A 24,000-nucleotide genomic window follows, 5' to 3' on the forward strand; every position below is an offset into this window, starting at 1 on the left:
GGTTTTCATGTCAGTGCTTTTTATACCAATCTTTCAGATTTGTATGATATAATCAGTACAGTCATTGTAGGTCAAAAGAACCCAGTTTAATGAAGTCTCATAGGATCTCACATGCAGTGTTGTCACTCCCTGCTGAACTACTGAGCTGTCTCCATTTAGGGAGATCTGCCATCACTGAACATCGTGATTGAAGCTCTTCAGGATTGTCCAAATTGTGTTACAGCTTTATTGCTTTTCTTTTGCCGTAGGTGAACTGTGCGATGAGGTAATTAACCACTGCATTCCTGAGCTAAATCCATGCCAGCATGAGTCCAAATGTGTTCCACTTGACAAAGGATCCAGGTGAGCATGTGTACACTTTGGTCAGCACACACTGGGTAGATCTGTTGGCTTTGAGTATTGGGAATGATACTGACTGCTTCACTGTTTTAAATGATGGTGAAACACCTGGCGATTTGTGGTTTGAGCTGTTTCGGGAGGTACATGGTAGCACCATTCATCATTTCTCTGAAGAGAGAATTTCAGAACAATGTAGCAAATAGCTAGACTTTTCAGTTGTCTGTCTCTGTATGAAAGCTTGTGGAGGAAAGATTTTTGAATTAAAACAGTGAGAAAGGAGAACAAATTCAAGAGGCCTTAGTGCAGCTGTGAGCTGTGTTCTGCACTTTCCTCTAAGGCTGTTTTCACAGTCAAAGTGCTGTCCCAGAGACTCTCCATTTCCCTCCGGGAGGGAAGGCTGGAGTTTTGGTGAGGGATGCCTTCACCTAGCACACCCTATATGTCTGGGGAGGGGCAGTAGTGCTCTTTGGGCTTCCTGGTAACCTGCAGCTTTGGTCAGACTAAGCCCTACGAAGCTGGGCTGTCAGAATAATGGACACTAAGACAAACAGAGCATTTCAGAATAGGTAAAAGAAAGTGAAAAAAAAATTCAGTGGTGCTGACTGTCTGAAAGGAAGCTGAATCTGTGCTAGACAGTCAGTCTGTACAGCTCAAGCCTTGCTTTCAGATGAAAAGTATCCAGATAGAAATGGTTCCAACTCTCAGGGAAGATGGAACTGTCAAATGATTAGGACAGTTCCTGAAATGATACACAGAGACTGGAAGAGTTGATGTGTGCTGATACACAGATAGTCTGTAGCATTTTTTCTTCCCTACCTAGCTAATGCAGAGTAGCTAAAGCGTGTTAAGGGTAAAGGCTTTTAACTCAGATTTCCTTCTATCATTGGATATATGTAAGGATGGAAATAATTGTGATCCTGAATGGTTTACCCTTATTGGAAGTATTTTTGTGCTTGCCACTCAAATGCTTTGAGGAAATAAGATACTTTTGCTTGCTTGCTCGCTAAAGAAGTGTCCTTCACAGCAGGGCTCTTAACTTTTGGGAGAAGCCTAAATAATCATGCCCATAAATATTTTCTACTACTGTTTGTTGTGTTTTTCTTCCCACTGTTGTTGAGTTATTCTTCCTACTGTTCAGGGAATGCTAAACAAAATTTCTTTGCTTGTTTGGTCCCATTTTGCTTTCTCACAAGCCAGACTTGAAAAGCAAGGGAGCCTTTCCAGCCTTGCAAGCAGATTTATCCCAGTGTTGCTTTTTTTTTGCATGCCTTAGTTGCACCAAACCATTCAGAAATAGCTGAGAACACTCAGCAGCTGTTGCGGCAATGTGTGGCTGCTGTTGGGTCTCATTCAAAACAACAAGCTCTGTTCCTGTGCTGTCACTGATTCCTTGAGCAGTTTGATCCCCTGACCCATGATGTGCAATATATTTAGTGTGTAATGGGGCAGCGTGAAAGTGCATGCAGTATGAGTCAGGCTCATGCGTCAGTCCTGTGCTCTGCTGACAGGGCAGGAAGGTTAATGGTGGGTTCAGCTTGTCCCTGAGCATCCAGTGGGCAGTCTGTGCCCTGGGCATGCAGTGGCACACACCAGTGAAGGATGTCACAGCAGCGGAGACTCCAGGCTGCCTGTCTGTCCTCTGTTCAGCTCTAGTCAGCCTGCAAGTCTACAGAGGGAGGGAAAGATGATAAAGAGAGAAAAAATAGGAAGCCAAGTTATATATTCATATGGGAAGGAAAATTCCATTGTGGCCTTGCAATAGAAGCTATGAGTCATCACTTTAATACAGTAGACATTGAGAGCATGCAGATGCAAATCCCCCTGGATAGGCCAACATTTTGAACACCACAAGACGTGTTTTTAGGCTCTCGGATACTGGGAATGTTGCCATCACTGCAAGGCTGTAGCAGAAAACAGGTTTTCAGTTGTTCTGATGTCGGATGGTCACTGAGAAAGAAATGAGATAAATGGGCTAATCATGTAGGTTGCCCTCTTAGCAGGACTTCAGCATGAACACTTATTTGCCTTCATCTTTACTGCATCATACTTTTACTGATGCACAGACACTTGCTAGTGCTGTGTGGGAGAGGGGTGGCACCGCGTTGTCATCGTTCTCTGAGGACAAGACTTTGAGTTCCTAGAAGGATGCTGGGTGAGGTGCTCCATGGCTGCTTCTCACTGCCAGATGCTATGCATGCATTTTTGGTAGCTTCAGTACAGATGTAGCACCCTAAGGGCTCAGAGATGACGGACCCAAAAGAGATGTCATGTTTCTAAAGGAAAAGCCAGGTTTGGAAGCAAACTGGTCTATTCCAGTGTGTTCAGCTGCACAAAACTCTTTGCTTTTTAAGCTAAGATTGTAGGTGGATTTCCTCACTTCAAACCTTCACATATTTACTGTGCTGTTACCAGAGAGGAGGAGGAGCTTTCTGTATGCCAGATGAAAAAAAAAAAGAAAAAAAACACAAAACATTTAACACAATAAAAAGACTTCAAAAAAATAACTTCAAGAAAGGAGCATGTTTTTCCATTCACTATAGAGATGTTGGAGCATGGTATAAATATACTTTATTTTTCTAAAGCTTGGAATTATTACCTGACAACTTAAAATGCTGATTTAATGCAGCCCTGCAGAGAAAAGTGGTGGTTCTGTCATTACTGAGATAGCCAATACACATCATAAAATTGATGCATGGCAGCCCTGAATAAGGCATTGCACATCGTTCATTATTACATCACTTTATATTAGGACTGCAGGGATCAATAAAAAGCAACAGGATTAAATGCTGCCAATTCACCCCCTTCCACCCAAAGTCTTTTGATTGACATTGTTTGCTTGCAGGTGTGACTGAAATTGCCAAAAAGTGCTGCATACTTCTTATAGTTTGGAGAAATCACACTTTTTACTTTTTCCTCTGTACTGTCATCTCCTTTATGTTAATCACAGTATTCTCTGAGCCACCAAGGTGCAAAAAGGCAATTCAGACAAACAGAGCTGGAACATCAACCATCCTGTGTCTGCAGAGGGTCGTGGTGGGGGCCCTTCCCAGAGGAAGGATGGAAAAGGAAAGCCTGTACATCTACATAGCTTTACCTTTCTATAGCCCACGGGTTAACAGGCTCTGCCTTCTTTTGTCATTTTTTAGCCAGTCATTGTGAGCAAAATGGAGTCTGGGGGTCACATTCTTCTCAGTGCTGGAGCTGTGGCAGCTGTTCATCAGTCATTGCCCCACACAGAGATAACTCACTGCCTTGCCTGGGTGAGCTGGGGAGTGGCTGGCAGCCAGAACACACCACTCAGAACCAACTTCCACACAATTACTGTTGCCTGGAAAGGGGAAGTATCTTTTTCCTTGACAGCTCACAGGTGCCCAGTTCCTCTGAAGAGGTTTCCCACAAGGAGCTTCCACCTGTAGCCACGCTACCAGGCTGCCAGCAGGCAGGAGGAGCAGAAGGGCAGCAGAACAGATCAGTGGCACAGTGTATCTCTGCTGATGCCACCTCCCTTGACTTTATGATTTATGTGAGCTCTTCCAGCTCACAGTGACAAACTCACAGATCTAAACAAGGGGCTCTGGCAAGAGCACAGACCTCTTTTTTTTATTGCTGAAGTGCAGCTCTTCCCTTGTTTTGGTTTAAGTGATATGCCTTTTGTTTTCCAGATGTGCAGCAGAATCCAGCTGGGGGTAGTGAAATGTGCTTTGTGAACTAAAACGTGTTCATGACTAAACATTGTCTGCACCACAGACTCAAAAAGAGGCTGTTCAGCTATCCCAAAAAGTCTGTTGCAACTCAGAGACTTTGAGATGCATTTCTTATTGTCAGGTTGTAAATATCTGTGAGGCTTATAACAAAAATAGTGACATGACCTTCATATAACAAACCTGATCTAAAAGGTAATGCTTTTGAGAATGGCATTGCCCCACAAGGGGCAGGTGTGTGCCTGGTCTGAGTGTCCCCATTGTAAAGAGGACACTTCAGAGGTAACTTTCACCAGCTGAAGCAACGTTTACATCCATGCAGATGGATGACAGACAGGTGGAGAGCTCAGAACTGATGGTCTTTTTCTTTGCATTTACTGAGCTTTATGGTTTGCTTGCAGATTGCTTCCATTTGGGAAGTGGAAGCTTACTACACTCTATGTAGTTGCACAGAGCCAATCTCAAACAGCAGTGTGGAAACAGGCAAAATTGTTTTGCACTCACATCGTCGGAGACATCAGAGCAACTGCCCTTGCAGAATATAGAGTCTGTAAGGTTAGGGGAATTGTTGCCATCTTTAACACCATAGGGAGACCACTATCCCATCACCCTTCTCCCCAGACTTGGCTGAGAAAAAAACAGTAGTATGGTATTTCTTTGCTTGGCTGGAACATAAGCAGATTGCAGAACCTCAGATGCAGACAGATGGGAGGCACCTGAGCGTTTCTGATGGCAGGAGTTGTGCTTGATGCTTCCAGGAATAATAGCTAACACCTTTCTGTCTCAAATCAGATTGGTGCTCTGTTGCCTGTGTGTGCTGCTGTTGTGAATGTTGAAACAAGCTATTAACAGCAATCTTCTTGTATTGCAGATGCGAATGCTTGCCTGGTTACAGTGGCAAACACTGTGAAATAGATGATGATGACTGTGTGGGCCATAAGTGTCGCCATGGAGCTGTCTGCGTAGATGCAGTCAATGGCTACACCTGCGTCTGTCCTCAGGGCTTCAGGTACGTGAGAGGCACCTCCTCCTCCACGCTGTCTTCTGTACATGGTTTTGAGGCGCTTTCTTTAATTGCCTTCATCCTCAGAGCTAATCAGCCTCTACATTTGGTATTGATGTGTCATTCCTGTGTGAATAGATAGCCCGGTGCTTCCTGTCTTGTAGCTGAAATAGATCTTAAAGAGTTAACTGAATAGGCAGCATTTGCTTCACAAACAGCAGTTTGCCTTTTGTGCAGTGCTGTGTCAATTTGCCTGCCTGCCTGTCCCAGCCTTTCCTGGTAAAGCAGTAGGTAATGCAATCACATAAATGATATGGAGATAAGTTTTGCACATGTGAGAGAGAGCAAAGGATAATAAAATTATATATATGAACCCTCAGACCAGGCTGGGAGAAAATAAGATTCTGAAGATGTTGTGCCAGTATCTCTGTGCCTGCTGGAGGACAGGCTCAGTACGATTTGGGCTGTAAATTTCCAGTCTCTGACAGCTGCCAATAAATCTGACTCCTGGAAATCTCACTGTCTGTCAAAGATAAGTGTGCTGCTCCAAATGGATTCACTAATCACGTTGCCTGAGGCTGGATACTGGTTTCCTTCCAGCTAAACTTTTCCTGTGTTTGAAATACACACATGAGACAAAGAGGAATACCTGCAAAGATCAGTCTTGACAAAGTCGAAATTACGTGAACACTTATAAATCCTTTATTCTGCCTTGTATCTGCAACTGTCCTCATTCTTCTTGCTTTCATCCTCTCTGGATGTTTTTTCCTTTATTAACAAACATTTTTATTGCAAAGTAGACAGACTTTTCTGAATAGGTACTGATATATAACATGCTGTCAGCCCATCGTTACATAGAATCAGAATATTATATATAGGATACCAGAAATCCTCTTAATTTCAAGTTCATATCTTTTCAGTACGTTTCATCTGCTTTGATGGCCTTGGGGATCTTGCAAGTTGGTGACTGGCTAGGATAACAAAAGGAATAACAAGTGGAATTGCAAATGTTCAGTGTTATCTAATTGTTAAGAGAGCTGAGAAATGTGATTGCTAAACTGTATCAGGAGTCAAAGGTAGCTCATTCCTGTCATCAGATAGCAGTTACTGGAGACCTCTGCTGCAGGTGCCCTGGCATGTCAATTCTAGGCAGTGATCAACAAGAGGTGTTTGGATTTTTGGGGGGTAAGACACTATCACAGTGTTTGATAGAGGTGTGTTAAGTCAGGACACAAATTAGCTGAACAGTAGGGATAGGTGGGAGTCTGGTCTGGGTCATTCCTGCATCCCGGGTGGCTCTTCTGGCAGCTTGGGTTGGCTGTTGTCACAGCAGGGACTTCAGGGACAGAATCTGGAGCAACCCAACTCTCTCACATAAGGAGCTTTCATTCCACTGAAGTACTTCAACAAGCAGCAACATCTTTCTCCACAAAGCTTCTAAACTCTTCTACTAGCTTAGACAGTGCTTCTTAGCCCAGGGTAGACTTGTGTGAGAAAGGTAACCCCACTGCCTTGCAACTGCAGAGCCAGGAATGACTCTGGTGGTGTCGTGTTTGCTTTCCTTTTGTGACACTCCTCCATGGCATCTCTCTAAATTTCATGTGCAAGACACAGGGGAGTTGAGGGTGTTTTATGAAGAAAGCGTCACAGTGGGCAATAACAGAATCTGTCTGTCAAGGCAGAGAACGAGCTGGAGCCCCTAGAGTTCCCATGCAGAACAGTTCCTGTTCTTGTTTGATTTCATGTTTAAAATTCTGCTAGCAAAATATGATCTGCTCATTATTCTTCCCATGACTCTGGCCTTTTGTGCTTTGAAGGCCTGCTGCTCTGAAAGGGTTTCTGATGTTTTTTTCCTTTCAAGATTGCAATTGCAAAGCTGGTGATTGACAGAGTTCAGACTTTGGATGGTGTAGGGTTATAGACTTGGCTGTTCACAATGTGCCTGAGGTGCTGTGCTGTGCAGCAAGGAGATAACTGCAACACCACAAGTGTTGGTGAGGAGAGAACACAGGAAGATGGTCTGCAGAAGGGAACTAGGAGACCTGTGGTTATGATGAATAAAGTTGGTTGGCTAAACTTCAAGAGTCATTTCCCAGCAGTGAGCTTACAGAGTGACCTCCTCCCAGTTATCTGGAGCTTATGCTATTGTCGTAAATGCATAGACCTCCAGCGATTTTATGGTTGTTGCTATGCTGTACATCAAAGCCACTTGCAGATTGTTAAAAACTTAACATCCTCATACAGCTGAACAAATGGCACTCTCTGGTAATCCTTAGCAGTGGAGCGCCTCATATGCACAGTTACACACCTCCAATTACAGCCCCAAAAGCAGGAGCACCAACATGCACACACCTGCTTTTCCATTTTGGCATTTGCTATTCACTGTTCATTTGTAGCTATGCCCCATACCTTATCACTCAGCAACCTTTTGCAATTATATAATACATTTTCTTCCTGCAAAGTTTTCTGTTTCCTGTACAATTTGTTTACCTCCCACAGATGAAAACATGTTCAAGAATTTGTGAACCCATTGGTTAAAAGCTGACTTATCAAAGCTTCCCTCTAGCAATCGGCCTTGCAGTAGTGCTGTCCTGATAAATGTTGCAGTGGTAGGGAATCACACGTTAATGCTGCTGAGCTTGATATAGAGAACTGTTCCTCCATTGTGTAAATGCTCCTGAGTTCCCCACTGGGACAGTTTGCTGCAAGAAACTCAACTGTGATTATTTAAATAAAAGAGATGGTACTGGGCAGGGGGGAGCTGGCCAAGCTATGCCAGCAAAACTGTGCTCCACATTCCTCTGCTACAGAAATAAGTCATATTAATGATTTATAAAACTATTTTTAATATTTAAAATAGAAAAGGCCTTGACAGACACTTGTTCACTTGTTGCAAATGTAATGTCTGGATCCCAGCAGCAGGACAGCCACACTTGTGGAGCCACCCGCTGAAAGGGTTTCAGGGCAAGGAAAGGCTGCAGAAGAGCTGTATGGGAAGTCTGGGAAATCTTTCAGAGCAGCACCGAGCACAGACACGCTGGCTTCTTGCAACATTTGCTTTCTGTTAGCGGGGGCTGTTGTGGGCTGCATGTATTTTTCATTATTATTATTTTTAACTTCCATGAAATCAGAGTTATAAACACTATCTTTCCTTCTGCTTTCTAGTTGTCTCTCACAGACAAAACAAAGTGATTGGTGTTAGGCAGAGCAAACCTAATGGGCTGGCTTAGCAGGGCTCCTTTCAGCTAGTCGTCTGTAGAACAAATTACACTTGACATCAGGTCAGTGGTGGCAGTCATCTGTGGGGTCAGCCCTTGTTTGTTCCCATTGTCAGACCTCTGACATGTTGGCCATCTCATTGCAAAGCTCTGTGCTGGGGAGGGAGATCACGCACTTAATGAAACCAGGCTTCAGGCAGGGAAGTGCTCCACTCAGCCCACCTGCGTGCCTGGCTGGCAATGTGGATGGAGCGCTGATGCTCTAAGCACAATGATCATCAGCTCTCGCTGGGTCTGGCTGCCAGGCTGGTAGGCAACCACTGTTGTAAGTAGCTTAAATTGGCAGGAATTGCTTTCTGCCTATCTGTCTTCTCCTGAGGTTGTTGCTGTTTTTTCACGTTCCCTTATTTTCTTGGAAAGGGGGATCCAAGCCACATCTTGGTGGGTCGTGCCACACCCTGCAGCACAGTGCTGCCCTCCAGGAGCAGGAGGCCTGTGGGGCTCTGCCAAGCTGCAGCAGCACACCATCAGGAAGGGAATGTCTCTTAGTCTGTGGCTAGTTCGTAGTTCAGAAAGTGATGTTCCCAAGAACAAATTTGCTTTGAGAATCATATCAGATGAAGCAAAGAGAACCATTTCTCATATGCAGTTATTCTCCCAAACCATACTGCCTTTCCTGTTCCCATTTCCACTGCTCCCTACAGCATGCTGAACTCTGTACTGACCCCTATACCTCTCCAAATACTCCTTGGAGCAAAAAGAATGGGGTTTATTGATTGCCAACAGTCTTGCCTGCCAAATTACCCTTCTGAGATAAGTTGTCTAGATTAATAGATTGGCTTGTCTCTATGCAAGAATATGCTTTCCTGATAGAGGATATTTACTGCTGACTGTGGTTTGGTGTTGTACTTGTTTTTTCCCCCCAGTTCTTTGCTGAAAGCATTAGCAGTTTGTGACTGAGCCCACTCACAGCTCCAAGCGTCACCCCGGCAGGGGGGAGGCAGAGCAACTGCACTGGTTTTGGTGCAGTTCAGAGTTTATTCCATCTATATTTCATTGTGCATTTCTCTTTCTTGTGTACGATACAAAGAAAGTTGCTCAGAGGCAGACCAGAGGGCAGCATGGGTTGTGAGAATAGGGGCCAGGAGAGGGTTGGATGCCATGCCAACAGTTCTTTGCATAGGGCCATGGTACTCTGCAAAACTTACATCAGAAGATATGAAAAGGAAAACCAATTCTTTCTGTATCAGAAGCAGCAGGTCCCTATGGCTGAGCAAGATTGCTGTTTTATTTGCTGTTCTTGCACATCTAGTATTGGTACTATGTACTGCGGCATTATGTTTTAGGTTTCTGTTCTAAGATTGCCTAGAAATTCACCAAGCTTCCATGTCTCACCTGCTTTACTGGAGAGAAGTGAGGTTTTTGGCACCTTCTGCTTTGTTTTTCTAAGAGTGCTATTATTCCACAAAGTGCTCCCTTGAATGGCAGGAAATTCCTAGTGGGACAAGTGGGATTTCAGTGCTCCAAGACTGAGCTGAGGGGTTATTCACTGCAGGAATGTGTCTGCCACAATCCTCTCCTGGAAAGCTGCCTGTCCCAGTGCTAAGGAGCGTGGAGAGCCGGAGCCCGCAGCCACCCCGTGCTGCTCCCCAGCACCGCCTGACTCGCTCTCCCTGCTCCCCAGGCAGTGATTTTTCATCATTTTGTTGTCTGCACATTTTCAAGCAGTCACAGAATTCAATGCGAAGATTTTATGTTCTCTCAACAATACAAAATGGATTTGTTGGGTTTGGAAGGCGCCTTGTAAGGAGAAATGTCGGGGTGCCCCACAAGTGCAGGGTGTGTGTGCTGCCAGCCTGGCAGGGCCTGCAGGCTGTGGCAGCCCAATGGCTGTACTAGGGAACAGAGTTTCCCCATTACTTTTTGCAGTTCAGTGTGACGCATGATATCACTGTGAAAGATGACTGCAGCTTTTTACATTTTTTCCCTTTTCCCCACTCCTCCTAGGCTGATGTCAATATTTAACTGCAGTTGAGTCATTCCAGTCTATTGTAGAAAGCAAATAACCTGTGAAGTGTGCAGCCTGGGGACTGAGCCAGTGCTGCTCCTGGGAGCCTGGAGCTCAGAAGCTACTATATGTGGGTTTGGCTTGTATCGTAATGGTATAGCCTCTTGTATCATTAAGACCAAACCATAGCACTTTCCTCCAGGTCTGAATTCATCTTGTGTTCACAAGTTCTCAGACTGGGCACTTGGCTTTCCTGCCTCCGACTCTGGGAGGTCCTTTCCTTTTCATTTTTCTGGTCTGCGATGTAGCCAACCACAAACTCAGCTAAAATAAAGTTAATAATCCCACTGCTGTCAGAAACAACCATTGCAGGGAAACTGCCCAGAGAACAGCACAGTATTGGTGACTCTGAGAATTTTTAGCCATTGCCCATCTGTTGATTTTGTGCTCTCTGGTATGCAGTAAAGCAAGTGAGGAGGCTGTACGAGACGCTACAAATAGAGGATTTCCCTTAGTGTGCCACTTACAACACCAGCAATAGATTCAAGTCACAAAGCCTAAGACAGGGATTTTTGGCTGAGGAGTGCTGCACATTTTGTATAGCAGGGAGAGCAGGTGGGCCGAGCTCAGGTTTGGGTTTAAATGGCTGTGTTTGTGTGGGAACATCTGCACAGCACAGTGAGGTATGGAAGCTATTTGAGACAGACTGCTGTACCTTGCAGAGCTAGATAACCAGTGCAAAGTGCAGAACGAATTGTTTTCAGTATTTGAATTGGCTCATACAAACCCAGCATGGGGGTTTCTGTACAGCGTGATGCTGTACAGCTCTCACACAGTAAAGCTGGCACATGGTAGCTGAATCTTGGAGTCATTATACCACAGCAGTATTGTAATGTCAGCATCTGAAAACGCTTTCTTCCATACAAAAATATGGGATAAATGAGGCTGCTTTTTCTTCACTTAACTTTCTACAGTGGACTTTTCTGTGAAACTCCTCCACCGATGGTTCTGCTCCAGACAAGCCCATGTGATAACTACGAGTGCCAGAACGGGGCCCAGTGCATCGTTGCGCACCAGGAGCCTGTCTGCCGCTGTCTTGCTGGCTTTGCTGGGCAGAAGTGTGAGAAGCTCATCACGGTGAACTTTGTTGGAAAGGATTCCTATGTGGAGTTGCCATCAGCCAAAATTCGCCCCCAGGCAAACATTTCCCTCCAGGTATGTCATGCAGAGTATCTGTTGCTGGTTTTTGAGAAATAGCATGTCTACATCCACAAAGCGCGACAGCTGAAGGCTGCTCTATTCTCTCCTGACTCAAGATTTCCCATTCGAATGCAGCAGGACTTGCTAATAACTTGAGTTGACCTTCTTCATATTCATAGAAAGTATGTGATCTTGCTGAAATTCGTTGAAGCTGAAGGTGATTTTCTAAAATACCAGTTTATTGAGAAATACATTTATTTGTGTACCACCAAAAATACAGCTACAGTCCATCAGCAGGGTTCACATATATTGCAGCTTTCACTGGAAAACTCTTGCTCACTTGAGACAAGGGAGCCTTCCAACATGTTTGTGTATGAACTCAGTCATTGTCACCAAGACCTTTCTGTGTTTCATGGTTCTTGCTTTCATTGTTCCTCATATATATGCTCTATTTAATCACATTTGAATTGCATATATTATTTAGTTGCAATTTTTAATATAGGTTTATTGTTTCCATTTTAATCCTTCTCAAGAAACCTTACCTACTTATTAATGTTATGCAGGTAGCAACAGACAAGGACAATGGCATCTTGTTATACAAAGGAGACAACGATCCTTTGGCTCTGGAGTTGTACCAAGGACATGTGAGACTCATCTATGACACACTAAATTCTCCACCTACCACAGTATATAGGTAAGAATCTAAGCTGTTTCAAGACAGTTTATTTCTGAAAAAAGATGGAAAGGCAGGATTTTTCTAAAAAGTAAGCATGAAAGAAGAATTCTTTATTTTACATCACTGCATCTCTTTAATATGCAAATAGATATGAAAATCAGAATAAAGCCTTAGTTGGAGGCTGCATGGTTAAAAATGGTCATTTGTAGGTAATGCCAATGGTATCATGTCTGATGGCAAATGCAGAAAATTGCTGTGATTTCTCATTTACTGTATGGATTTAGTATCTGATGAATGTTTTCCTTGAAATAGTTGCACGTGATCTCTTTCTCTGGCATTGATTTTGAGCATTAACTTTCCGTACTGGGACAGAACAGTAACTATGCAAGGGCAGAATGAGAGCATTTCAAAATAGGAGGAGAAGAGCTGAATTCCTCTACAAGGGAATGGTTTTAGAAGATCTCTTAACTGTATCAGTAGTAACAATGCAAACCATGAGAGAACACAAGTTACATAGCTAGATTATAGAGCATTTTCCCCTCAGACACTTGACTTCTGGGGATACCAAATCCACAGTTTTTATTTTTTAGTCATGAGGAAAAAAAAAACAAATGTAAAAGCAAAGCCCACGCACCAAGGGAAAGAGAAGCATGCTACTCATGTCTTCCAGTGTACTTTTTAGCAGACTTCTCCCTAGGTTAACTGTCTTCTGATTATTTTTTAGCTGTGATGCTCCAGTTTATTCTCTGTAAACAAGTGGTTGTGTCCACACAGAGCCCATTTAGGTTCACTCCAGTTCCTTTGCAGTGTGCATGCAGAAGAGGTAGATTTCTTATCCCGCCTCTCTCTCTAGAGAAGACTATTCTATTAAAGTGAGTATATGGATGGCACTAAGACTGACCATGATTTGCCCTGTACTTCTTCTGAAAGTTTTCTCAGCCCTCGATAAAGCTTCAGTCCACCCAAGCATGGTAGCTGTGCAGAGTTTTCTTTAAGGAGAGCAGTGATATATTTAAGAAAACCTGACAATTCTTTATAATAACGAGTTGGATAATCCCAGTGCAGGATTGTCATCAGAAAGAACAATGGCTTGTCCACTGTAGGAATGAAGAAAGTGGTTTCTTAGTGACTTTGACTGGCTGGACAGGTATGAGAAATTTCCCTATGTGTGCCTGCTAATCCTAATTGATTTCATGTTAGAGCAAAGCCAAAGTTGTTAAACAGTTTTACACCACTAATTAGAACATAGAAAAGCTTATTGTGTGTGGGCAGCACATGAGGTGACAGACCAGCATGGATACTTGCTTTCTGTTGTCACGGGCAGAGCGTTGTGGTGACAAGAGCTGTTGCCACCATCAACAACGCCTTACAGATCTGCTGCCTTGTGGTGAAGCTCCCAGAGATGGCAAGTGGCAGTGTCCTCATTATTACTGCGCCCTTCTTATTGATCAAGGGGGAGGTCTCCATTCAGACTGACACCTCATTAACATAAGATTAATGGCCTGTTCACTGCATTTTGTACTGTGTGATCTGTTGAGATGGGAAAGTAGCTGCTTAATACGATGCCCTTTCTAAAATGTCACTCTAATCTTTTATTAGTTGAAGGAGTGGAGCAAAATGGGATTAGCATGGAGCTTGATGGGAAAAGATTAGGTCGATTGAGAAAAACTACAGCCAAAGAATGTCAAGAAGGGCCTCTAAATAGATTAAGAGACTTGTTTTCCTTAAGGACTGAGGAAGCAGGAGGAAAGCTGCTTCTCCCTTGGGACTTAAGGGTAGACGATATGAATGGATCTGGTTTGACATCCCTGTATATCCTGTTTGACTTTTACTATGGGCATAAGCTGTGTTTGACTACATAACTTCCAGCTTGGCCCCAAAATGGAAAGTCCCATATTTCTTTTAGCAGCTTGGACAATGGGCAGTCATTTCCATTATTCAGGCATTGGCCATCATTTCTAAATTGAGTTTCACTAATTCCTTCTGGATGTTTTAGAGGCTAAAATATCTGGTACTGGCTTTCATGAGTTCATCTGTACTTTTAATTGCAGTGAACTGAAATGAATATCTGATTCTGTGTGGTTCAGTTTATCTAAACCTTTGGAACCGAGCATCTCTTCTCGGCAACTTTTACATTTACTCTTTTTTTTCTTTTGTTCATTAAAAATAAGATTACTAGGGGAATCAGAAACTTTTAAATCTTAGTCTCACCACTGGTAAAACTGTTTGCCTTCTCTATTACCTCCACCTGGCTCTCTTGTTTAGATGCCATATCTAAATCTCATCCTCAGCAAAAGTGGACTGATTGTCTTTGAAGTTTGCTGAAAGACAATTAGATTCATTTTCTCAGGCAATATCAGAAGCTGCTGTTCTCCAAAGGGGTCCACTCACCAGAACAGATAAGCAGTGCTTTGGCTGTTGCTTGCCTCAGAAGTGCATGCCAAAAGAGTTAAAATACTGCCTGGTGGGAACTGTGCCAGTTAACAGCTGCAGGAAATCTCTTACTGACCTGATCCAGTGTTGTAACTGAGCTGTTTTACTGGTTACTTTAGGTACTCCTGTGATGGGATATGGGAAGTCACTGGCAAGCCACATTATCTGTAATTCTCCATCAGGGACTCTACTATGAGATGTATTAATAGTACTTAAGAACAGTAAAATTAGCAAAGTACTTGGCTAATTCACATGATATCATGTAGGGATAAGATTAAAACCTGCTACCAGATGGGTTTGGAAGCTAGCAGCAAGTATGGCATGTGTGGTGGCAGTTTTCAGTAGGGTTCAGTGAGGTGTGCTGGAAGGATGACGTACACAGTAGGACGTAGCCATGATGCAGTTCAGCACTATGTGCTCTGAACTTAACCTGCTGTAGTATATTCTGCAGTTGGCCTCCCTTTCCAAATTATTCTAAGAAAATGTTTGAGGACAGGGATGTGGCACAATGGTACATTCCTGGCGTGCCAAGAAGCAGTTGATGTTATCTGCTTGGTGAGGACAGGCTCCCTCTGGCTTTTGGAGCAGACTGGTTCCTGTGTCTTGGTTGCTCTTTTGAGCAGATTTAAGTAGAACTACAGGACGAAGTTAGTCTGGAAAAGCCCAAGGTTAATTTGCTCTATGTTGAGATTTACTTTACATATATTATTCGTGTTACGCTTGAATGGAAAGGTTACAGTTGACACTGGACTTTTAGCGTAGCAGTATGGCAAAAAGTTGAAAGAGACCTGCAAAGACCCTCTACTCCAAGTGCCTGACCTCTTGAGGGCTAACCAAATGTTAAAGCACGTTACTGAGGGCTGTCCAAGACTTCTTGAACACTGACAGGTGTGGGAGATCAACTACTTCACAAGGAAGCCTGCTCCAGTGTTTAACCACGTTTCCGTAAAAAAAGAAAAATCATTATATCTAGTCTGAACGTCCCCTGGCACAACTTTGTGCCATCCTATCAGCAGCAGTCATTCTTTCATTCTAGTCAGAATAAAGGTCAGCAAATGTCCAATGGGAAGGTTTACCTAAAATACATTCTCATTTATCAAGTCAGAAAGAAATACAAGTTCATGCATGACTATGCAGTGATTGAAAGTGCCCTTTTAAAAGGAAACATGACTGCTTTGTTACAGGAATTCCTCACTTGCAGGCTGTGTAATAAAGGCTTCCTAAAGCTCATAGCAAACACTTTATAGAAGATCCATTTTTAAAGTAGGATTTCTACTTCTTGTTTCTTTTATTCTGTTTAATCACTCACTTTATATATAATGAATTAACAAAAACCATGCAATTATGTACTTTTAGTTTTCAATCATTGATATTAGAATCTTCGTATCTTCTGTCAGCTTCCTTTTTCAGTCTCTTTTGCTACAACTGTTCCTTGAACCAAAAATAAAACCTTACTTGCAATGTTTTTTTCCCACTATAGGTTTTATGCTATCACACTATCAATCACATTGATTTGAATGCTAAATTGATCCTTCCTAATAGAAATGGGAAATAGAAATTTGACAGAAACTACCAAATCCCTCCAGAGTTCCTGGATTGCTATGTTGCATGCAGACTGTTGTAACTGCTAAAGGGAGAGATGCAAATATCTTTGGTGTAAAATCATGTTTTCATGCAGGCTTCCTGACAGCAGTAAAAAAGGAAGCAATCAGGAAAACACCAGAATTAATTGTGTTTGTCTTTCTGCAGAGCCTACACCCATATTACATCACATTTCTCTATAAAAGTATCCTTGCACAGTCTGTTTTCAAAAATACTGTATCACTAGAAATATTTCTTACAGATTGTATCATGCTGTTCTCATGGTCTGGCTAAATCCTACATAGCATAGACGGATGTTCTTGTGGTTAGAGCACAAAGTCTGAAGTCAGGGGAGTTTACTGTATCTGCCTCATACATGATGACTGTGGGATGACAAATTAAATCTGTTTCTTCGTGCACAGAAAGTACAGAAATGGGCAGAAGAAAGGAAGCGTTTCAGAAATGTGCTGTGTGTCCCCAGGGGATGAGATTCGGTCTCCACCAGGCTGTGGCTGAGCTCCCTAGCCCAGTATCTGCCACCTGCCTATCCTTTTCCACATCAGCTAGCCTCTGCAGGCAGCAGCTCGCTGCCCTGTGTCAGGTCCCTGAGCACACCACCCCAAAAACTGGGATTTTGACTCAATGATTTTGGCCCCGTATTCAGGTTTCATAGGCTTCTCCTCCGCTCTGCTGGTGCTGAGGTTGAACAGTTACCTGAGTGATGGAAGAGCTTCCACATCAACCAAAGAAGGGGGAGATGGGATTTTTCTGCAATCACCTCTCCGTAGCTGCAGTCACTTATCTGAAAAGAAGCCTTGGAGGCTTCAGCATTAATACACTGCCTTCTGGGGAGGGATGTGCTGGAGGAGTGAAAGCATTAATTCTTCTTTGAATCATTATTAGAGCTTGTCAACCCCTTTTTTTTTAACCAAAAGTCTCTGCAGAGCTCACTGTACGATGGTCCTTTTCTTCCTAATACCTTCACAATCTGCAGCTTGTGCTATGCCTGTCCCTCATGGGATTCCTTTTTGGTATTTCTGGATGGTCTCTAAATAGTCTGTTTTTCAGAGATCTCTATGAGGCATTACTGAGCTCTTAATAATTATGGATATTTGCAATTCATTTTGTTCTTTCTATCACACACCTTATTTTTCTCATGTGCTCCTTAGGGATTTTTCATCAAATATAATGAACGAGACCAGCATTAACCTCAGACCTGCACAGCAAACGCTCTAAAATTTGAATGTAATATACATTTTGCATGAGCCAAGGCAAAGGACAGATGAATTCTTCTTTGCCTTTATAAAGGACTCTGGCGTATCTCAGCAGGACAAAAAAGACAAGTGTTTTTCTTAGTGGATTTCTATAGTTTTCCATGTTTTTTTGTGTAGTAGGACAAAGAAAATGTAAGGCCAAGATCTTTAAATATCATCCAACTTTTATCATTTGGTTCAGAATCAAATATTTGCTTTCATGAAATTCAGAAACTTTATTCTGCTGAAATGAAGCTTAAAATGTGTAAAGTTTTCTCCTCCAGGCTGCCTGGTGGCTTAGCAGGCAAATCTTATTAAACTGAATTAATTTTTTTTTGTTTCTAAAATCTCAACTATCTCTTGAAAGAATGATAGGATTTCTCTTCTCTCTCTCCTCCTGTCTGCCTCCTTCTCTTTATCGTAATACATGGGACAGTTGGACTGAATGACCTTGTAAGTCTTTTCCAACCTTGATGATTCCATGATTGTAGTACCCAGGAACACTGTGCTGCACACCCACAGTTTAATTTCTAAACCATACACATAAAGTGGGTTCAGTGTGGGATGTTTTGCCAGCACCAGCACTGCTGCACTGCCAGAACAGTGGCTAAAGCAGAGCTTGTTCATGTCTTCCCCTCAGCACTCCCTGTTGAACTTTGGCAAAATTAAGCCAATTTGTGAAGGCAAGAAACACAGTAGGTGCTCTTATGCTACTGAGGGTTTCATGCCATTTGAAGTAATTATTTAAATTAACCTGTATTGCAACTATTGGAAGTGAAAGTAGATATGTCATTGGGTTTTTTTTGCTCAGCAGCCTTTTAGAATGGGCTGTGCAAAACAGGACTGCAGTGCACACATGAGTATGTGAGTTTGCCATTATAATGCTGATTTCTTTCAGCATATAATAATAAAAATATAATAAAGTCAGCAAGATGCTGGAATTAATCCCAGGAAGAGATGAGAGGTGACAGGATAAGAGTGGTTCAGAACTAAACAAAAAGTAGGAGAAATCTGAAAGGAATCATCAACATGTTCAAGCAGCTTCTTGTTAGAGTTAACTCTGCAGCACACTGCCACCTCATGTAGCTCCTCAATGCTCCTTGCTGTCATGGACACTTCAGAGGATTAAGCCCAAAAATGGGAAGCAAATCCATCATAGTTCTGACGTTTCACTCAGCAGCTGAGAGTATTGATCATTCTTCCTAAGTATTTTTAAGACCATCAAGGAGAGAGGAGTTTGCTCCTGGAAGCTGTTGGTGGAGCTCAGCACCTTGGAAGTACTTGTAGGTTTTTGTACTGGAGCAGTCCTGGCTTTATGTGAAGATGAATGGTGATGCCCAGAATTGTTTTCTAAAGTGACTTGACTGACTAAAATCAATAGTATAGTTTATCACCAAAAGAAAATTTGCTGCTGCAAATCCACATTAAAACTAAAGGTTTTCTGCATTTGTTAAAGTAAATAGCTGGCCTGACTTCAGACAGTTCAGTTCAACCCCTAAAACTACACAGCCCCATGCCGTTCCCTGGGCCTGTCACCATCACACAGAGCAGAGCTCAACGCTGCCCTCCGATCCCTGACCCTTCTGCATCTTCGCAGCCCTCCTTGGGCCTCTCTCTAATAGCTTTGCATCCTTGTGTTGTGACACTCAGTCCTGCTCGAGGTGAGGACACTCCAGCACAGAACAGAGCAGGAAGGCATTTTCATACTGTCCCACACACCGTCAGTCCGGTGTGTATTGCCAACATTGATTAATACTGATTACTTCAGAGGAAAGTTGAAGCAAAAAATGTAGCAAGCTAACATAACAAGTTTATTTCATTCCACCCATAAATTTCGTGTAAACATGATGAGTAACACGAAGTGTGTGTGTGTGCCATGTGTGATAGCTGTGTATGCTGCTTATTCCAAGCACCAGGCTCTGGATTCAATACACAGTCTCTGCTGGAAGACGTGCATGCAGAACTGGCACTGAGGATGGTCACGGAGGTGCAGCACAGTTCTGTGCACAATTATTTCAGTGCTTCTTCCCAGTATAGAAATGTGGCCCCCAGCTTTGCCAGCATATGCCAGTGCTGCTAGAAAAGGAAAGCAAAGCAACTGCCATTCCAGGTATTAGATAGCAATGGATTTTGTTTACTGTAGTGGAAGACGTGCACTGCTGTAGGTATGATGCCATAGATGGGATGGAAACAATTTCATTTCCTTACTGTTGTCAGGTTTCTGAATAGCCAGTTTTTTCTTAGGGCTTAGCCTTGGATTTCAGATTTAAAAACTGATTCTCAGTCAGTTCAAATTGGAAACACTTTTACTTGTATTCTGTAGTGGCCCTGGACCTTGATGCTAAATGGCAGATACTTTGATATTTTCCAGAGCTGAAAAGAGGATAGATGGTGTAAAGTGTCCTGTCAGACAAAAATGACTTTGTGAAGATGCTTGATGGGTTTCCTCATCGGAAACAAACCCATGATAACCAGTAGAATGTCAGAGCTGCTGTCAGTAGCCTGTGGCCCTGGCGCTCCGGAGAAGCCCCAGCACCTGTTTAGTGCCAGGTCCAGGCAGCAAGCAGGGCTGCCACAGCCACATGTGTGGGACGGCTCTTGCCAAGAGAGATGGTGCTGGGTGCTGGGACTGGCCCTGCTGCTCTTTTTTAAGGGTAAATGATTTAATGAGTCCCAGTGGCATTGCAAAATCTATATGTAATCATTTTTACACTCTGTGCTTACTGGGCTTGTTATTTTACATGAGGCATGGTACAGAAGAGAGAAGCGGTAGCTCGTTGCAGTGCAGTGCACTGTGTGCCATCATGCACAAATTGTTGTGGTGGAGCCGGATGGGAAGGCATTAGCACTGTGACCCCCAGTTAGGGGGGCCTCAGACTTGCAGAGTTCACTCAAGCTATTTCTATTGCTCTTACGCCTGTGTTTAACAAACTCTCAGCTGGCAGAATGAAACATTCAGCTCTGCAGTGACATTGTGATCCTGCAGGAGACTGGTGCAGGATTCGGCCCCTCTGCCCACATCAGGAACATGGTGAGAATTTACTGCAAACAGGGAGCGCTTACACTGGCCACGAATCTGCCCCTTTAATGAATAGTCTATAGAAAGGGGTCAGGATTGCATTAATTGCGTGTTGCAGGAGTATAAAAAAGGTCCTTGCCTTTCCCTTAGAAGGTCTGTAATACAATAACTTTCACTGCTGGCAGGGGTGCTGCAGGAGTGGAATTATGACTGGAAATTAGATATGCATAGCCTGGCCAAATGATCATTAAGGGAGATATGGTAATCAGCTGCCAGTGTTTAAGGGCTGTAAACACCAGGAGGAGAAAGATGGCTTATTTGGGTGGTCTGCAGAGTTAGAAGTAAGAGAAAAGGTATAAAGCCAAGCACATGAGCATGGAGGTAGCAAGGAAAAATCTTAACCATTGAGTGCTCTCAGTTTAGGAGACCTAACACCCGAGTCACGTAGGTTGAACATAACAAAAGGGAGTGTATTTTAAGCTGGAAGTGAACTTGAGTGCTTTAATACATATTTTTCACCTCTTATTTCCCAGGTCTTGTGTTTCATTAGCATTTTTCGTGCTTTCTTCTCAACATGTGGTTTTTATTTGGCTTCCGGAGATGACAGTGCTTGAAGGGATGTGTTATTGTAAAAGTAGCACAAGCACTACTCAATTATGGTTTTGCCATTGTTGCCATGGAGTTTAAATCTGTTCTAAGCTGGGGACTGATTATAGCAGGAACCAAGGGCAGGAGGTAGCGTAGCTTGGAAAGGTGAAAGCCTATCACCACTGGCATGTGAAGTCATCCCAGCACAGGAGTTTCACAGCTCCCAAATCGTTAGTGTCTCCATGTATTTCCCTGCAGCTCTACCTGTTTCCTGATTTTAGTGCCTGTACTTCCCACGTGCTGAGTGCTCGTTGAGCTCTTTTGGACAGATCTTTGGTTATTCCCTTCTACTTTGGATGTTTTCAAAGACCGCCCAAGTTCAGTGTTCCCCATGGCCTTTGCTCCCCAGTCACTTACCGTTTTCTTGTTTGCTTTGTTCTGTGCTTCAGATGAGGCATGTCCCCATTAAGACTGAGGTCAAGAAAATCTGGAGACTGTAGCTAATGAATTGATGTTCTCATTTGCATAATTGATGGTTACGCATTTCCTTGGTGACATAGTTTGCTGTGATACTTAGAGCTATTTTTGTTTTGACTTCTCTGCCCTGCTGCTTCTGCTGCCTACACTAAAGGTATATTACATGTTAGAGAAAAGGATGAACCCCAAAGCCCAAACTTTACAAGTTGAAGCTTTAGTCCTTTAATGCATTTCTGTTCACAGGCGTATTTACAGTGGCTCGGCTGTAAACCTCTTGTGTATTAGAGCAGGGGGAGTCGTGTTTATAACATCTGTGCGTGCTTGGGAGCTGGAGGAGAGGAGAAAGCAAACAGGAGAGAAAGAAGATAAATATATAAAAGATGAGAGTAAGAATCGGGTCTTATATACATTCCCTGAGGATTTCTATATAACACACCTTTTTCCCTTCACTTCCTCGTGTTCTGATGTCTGAGCCCTGGCAGAGGCCATGTCCCTGTCTGTGTGCCATCCTGTTCAGTGCATCTTGCTGGAGTCACCGCACTGTGAAATGTCGCTGGCTCGTACAGACCCTCTCCTGGGGAGAGGTGCAGCCCTGAGCTCCCACCTGGGCACAGCCACCCAGACAGCAGAAACTAAAAGCCATATCCGGGGTTTATTTCAAATCTGATTTTCTCCTGTGGGCTCTTTCTCACTGGCTCTGGGACCCTTAGAGAAAGTAACAGTACAGTTCTGGCAGGTAAACAGCGACAAACAGCGACAAACGCTGCGAGCGGCGCCGCGAGGCCGCCCGGCCCAAGCCGTCACGGGGCAGCGCGAGGCCGCGCGCGTTCCGCGGGGCTGCGGCGCCCCCTCGTGGCGCCGTTACGGGGCCGCGTTGGCGGCGATCCCCATCCCCGAATCAGCGCTTCCACACCGCGAGCCATTGCGAGCTGTTGCTGAAGGATGAGCGCTGTACGCCCACCCGACCCCCGATGAGAATTCGGTTAAGATTTGAAGGAAGGCCTTGCAGAGAGCTGGGTCGGGCAGAAGCCTCCGGTAAAAGAGCCGAACGCTGCGAGTTTGTGCTGCGAGCAGCGTGTGGGGCTCTGCTCTGCGCCTGTGGCTTTCTGCCCTTCATCTGCAGCCAAGCCACTGTCTCTGGCGGTCCCAGACGGCTAAGCAGGGCTCTGAGCTGAAGTCAGAACTGAGCAGCACTCGCCCATGTGTGCCCACGTGTGCCCAGAGGTGGGGACAAGCTCCATCCCAGCGAGCTTGCTGCCTGCACGTGCTGAGAGGCACAGCTCCACGCGGGACAGCTGCTGCTGCTGCCAGGACACACAGCCGTTTGTTTGCCTCTTGTCGGGGCTCTCCACACAATCTGGGAGAAGCACTCGCTGTGGAGGAGTGGTTGATAAATGCCTGTGAAATCCTGGCCTGGGGAACAGGCGGCGCTGCCGGATGTGATAGTACTGTCCTCTGACAAATGGCCACGGCGTGGCCCTGCTCAGATAGCGGCACAGCTCTGTGTGTTGGCCCCACACACCCATCCTGCCAGGACGCGGTCTGTCCTGCAGCCATCCATCCCAGCTGGAACATGTTGTCCTGCAGCCATCCATCCGTCTGGGGCTCAACTGTCACAGCGCAGGTTTGGGCTGTTCTGCCTCTCATTGGCACTGCTGCATAAAGTAACAGTTGTTAATGTGTGCTTCCATGTATCCAGCACCTTTCAGCTGCACTGAAAGTCCCAGTGCTTCATACACATGAATTAAGTATTGCGACACAGCAGTGAGGCGCGCAGGGAGTGCATGGGATCATCCAGTCAGCGCTGTTATTACACAGCTGTTCCTTGTAAGATGGCAGATATTTGCCAGATTCTTAGCAGAACTCAGGAATATCTGACTAGCAAGCTCAGACCAGCTTATTTCAAACATAACGGAGCTCAGTCCATGGAGCAGTGTTAGAGGGCTGGGCCCCAGCACAGCACACCCAGGTGTGTTCTGCAGGGTACACAGCCTGTGGCAGTACATCCCATATATGTCCTTGGCACTTACCTATATCCGTGCCACTGCTCCCTTACATATCTGTATGCAGCACGGGACCCTAAGGAAGGACAGCAGCATGTCAAATAGATTGGGAGGTGGATAGATCGACAAGGTGATTCCTCTTTAGAGGTGGGTCACTCCTGAGTGTTCTGTTCCTCTTCACTGATGGTAAAGAAAATCTGGCAAAGGAGCTCTGAGACCTGCACATCTGCACTGCAGGTTTGCAGAATACCTGAAAGGAATCTGACCTGTGAACTTAAAACACTGAGGGAGGATACTGAGCATGTGGGCCATTGGGATGAACAAAACCCATTCTTTAAACTTACTGTTTTTATTTTAATATGGTACATCCCACTTATGGAGCAATCTCAAATCTGGATTGGCAGCAAAGCAGTGTTGGATGTCTGAGTCCCACCTGGGAGACATTCAGGCAAGGGGCTCACAGGCCGAGCTTAGGGAGGGTTGGCACCACAGTGTGTGAGG

General features: G+C 44.2%; 1 protein-coding gene across 1 annotated transcript in view; it reads left to right on the forward strand.

The window, feature by feature from the left end:
* The window catches only part of SLIT3 (slit guidance ligand 3), a 484,962-nt gene that overhangs the window by 453,058 nt on the left and 7,904 nt on the right, over nt 1-24,000 (forward strand). The window contains exons 31-34 of the mRNA XM_031555673.1: nt 249-342; nt 4,912-5,049; nt 11,244-11,484; nt 12,033-12,163. Coding sequence (XP_031411533.1) covers nt 249-342; nt 4,912-5,049; nt 11,244-11,484; nt 12,033-12,163 — 604 coding nt within the window. The remainder of the gene's footprint in view (nt 1-248; nt 343-4,911; nt 5,050-11,243; nt 11,485-12,032; nt 12,164-24,000) is intronic.

Source organism: Meleagris gallopavo, chromosome 15 (assembly GCF_000146605.3).
Source record: "Meleagris gallopavo isolate NT-WF06-2002-E0010 breed Aviagen turkey brand Nicholas breeding stock chromosome 15, Turkey_5.1, whole genome shotgun sequence".
Lineage (NCBI taxonomy): Eukaryota > Metazoa > Chordata > Aves > Galliformes > Phasianidae > Meleagris > Meleagris gallopavo.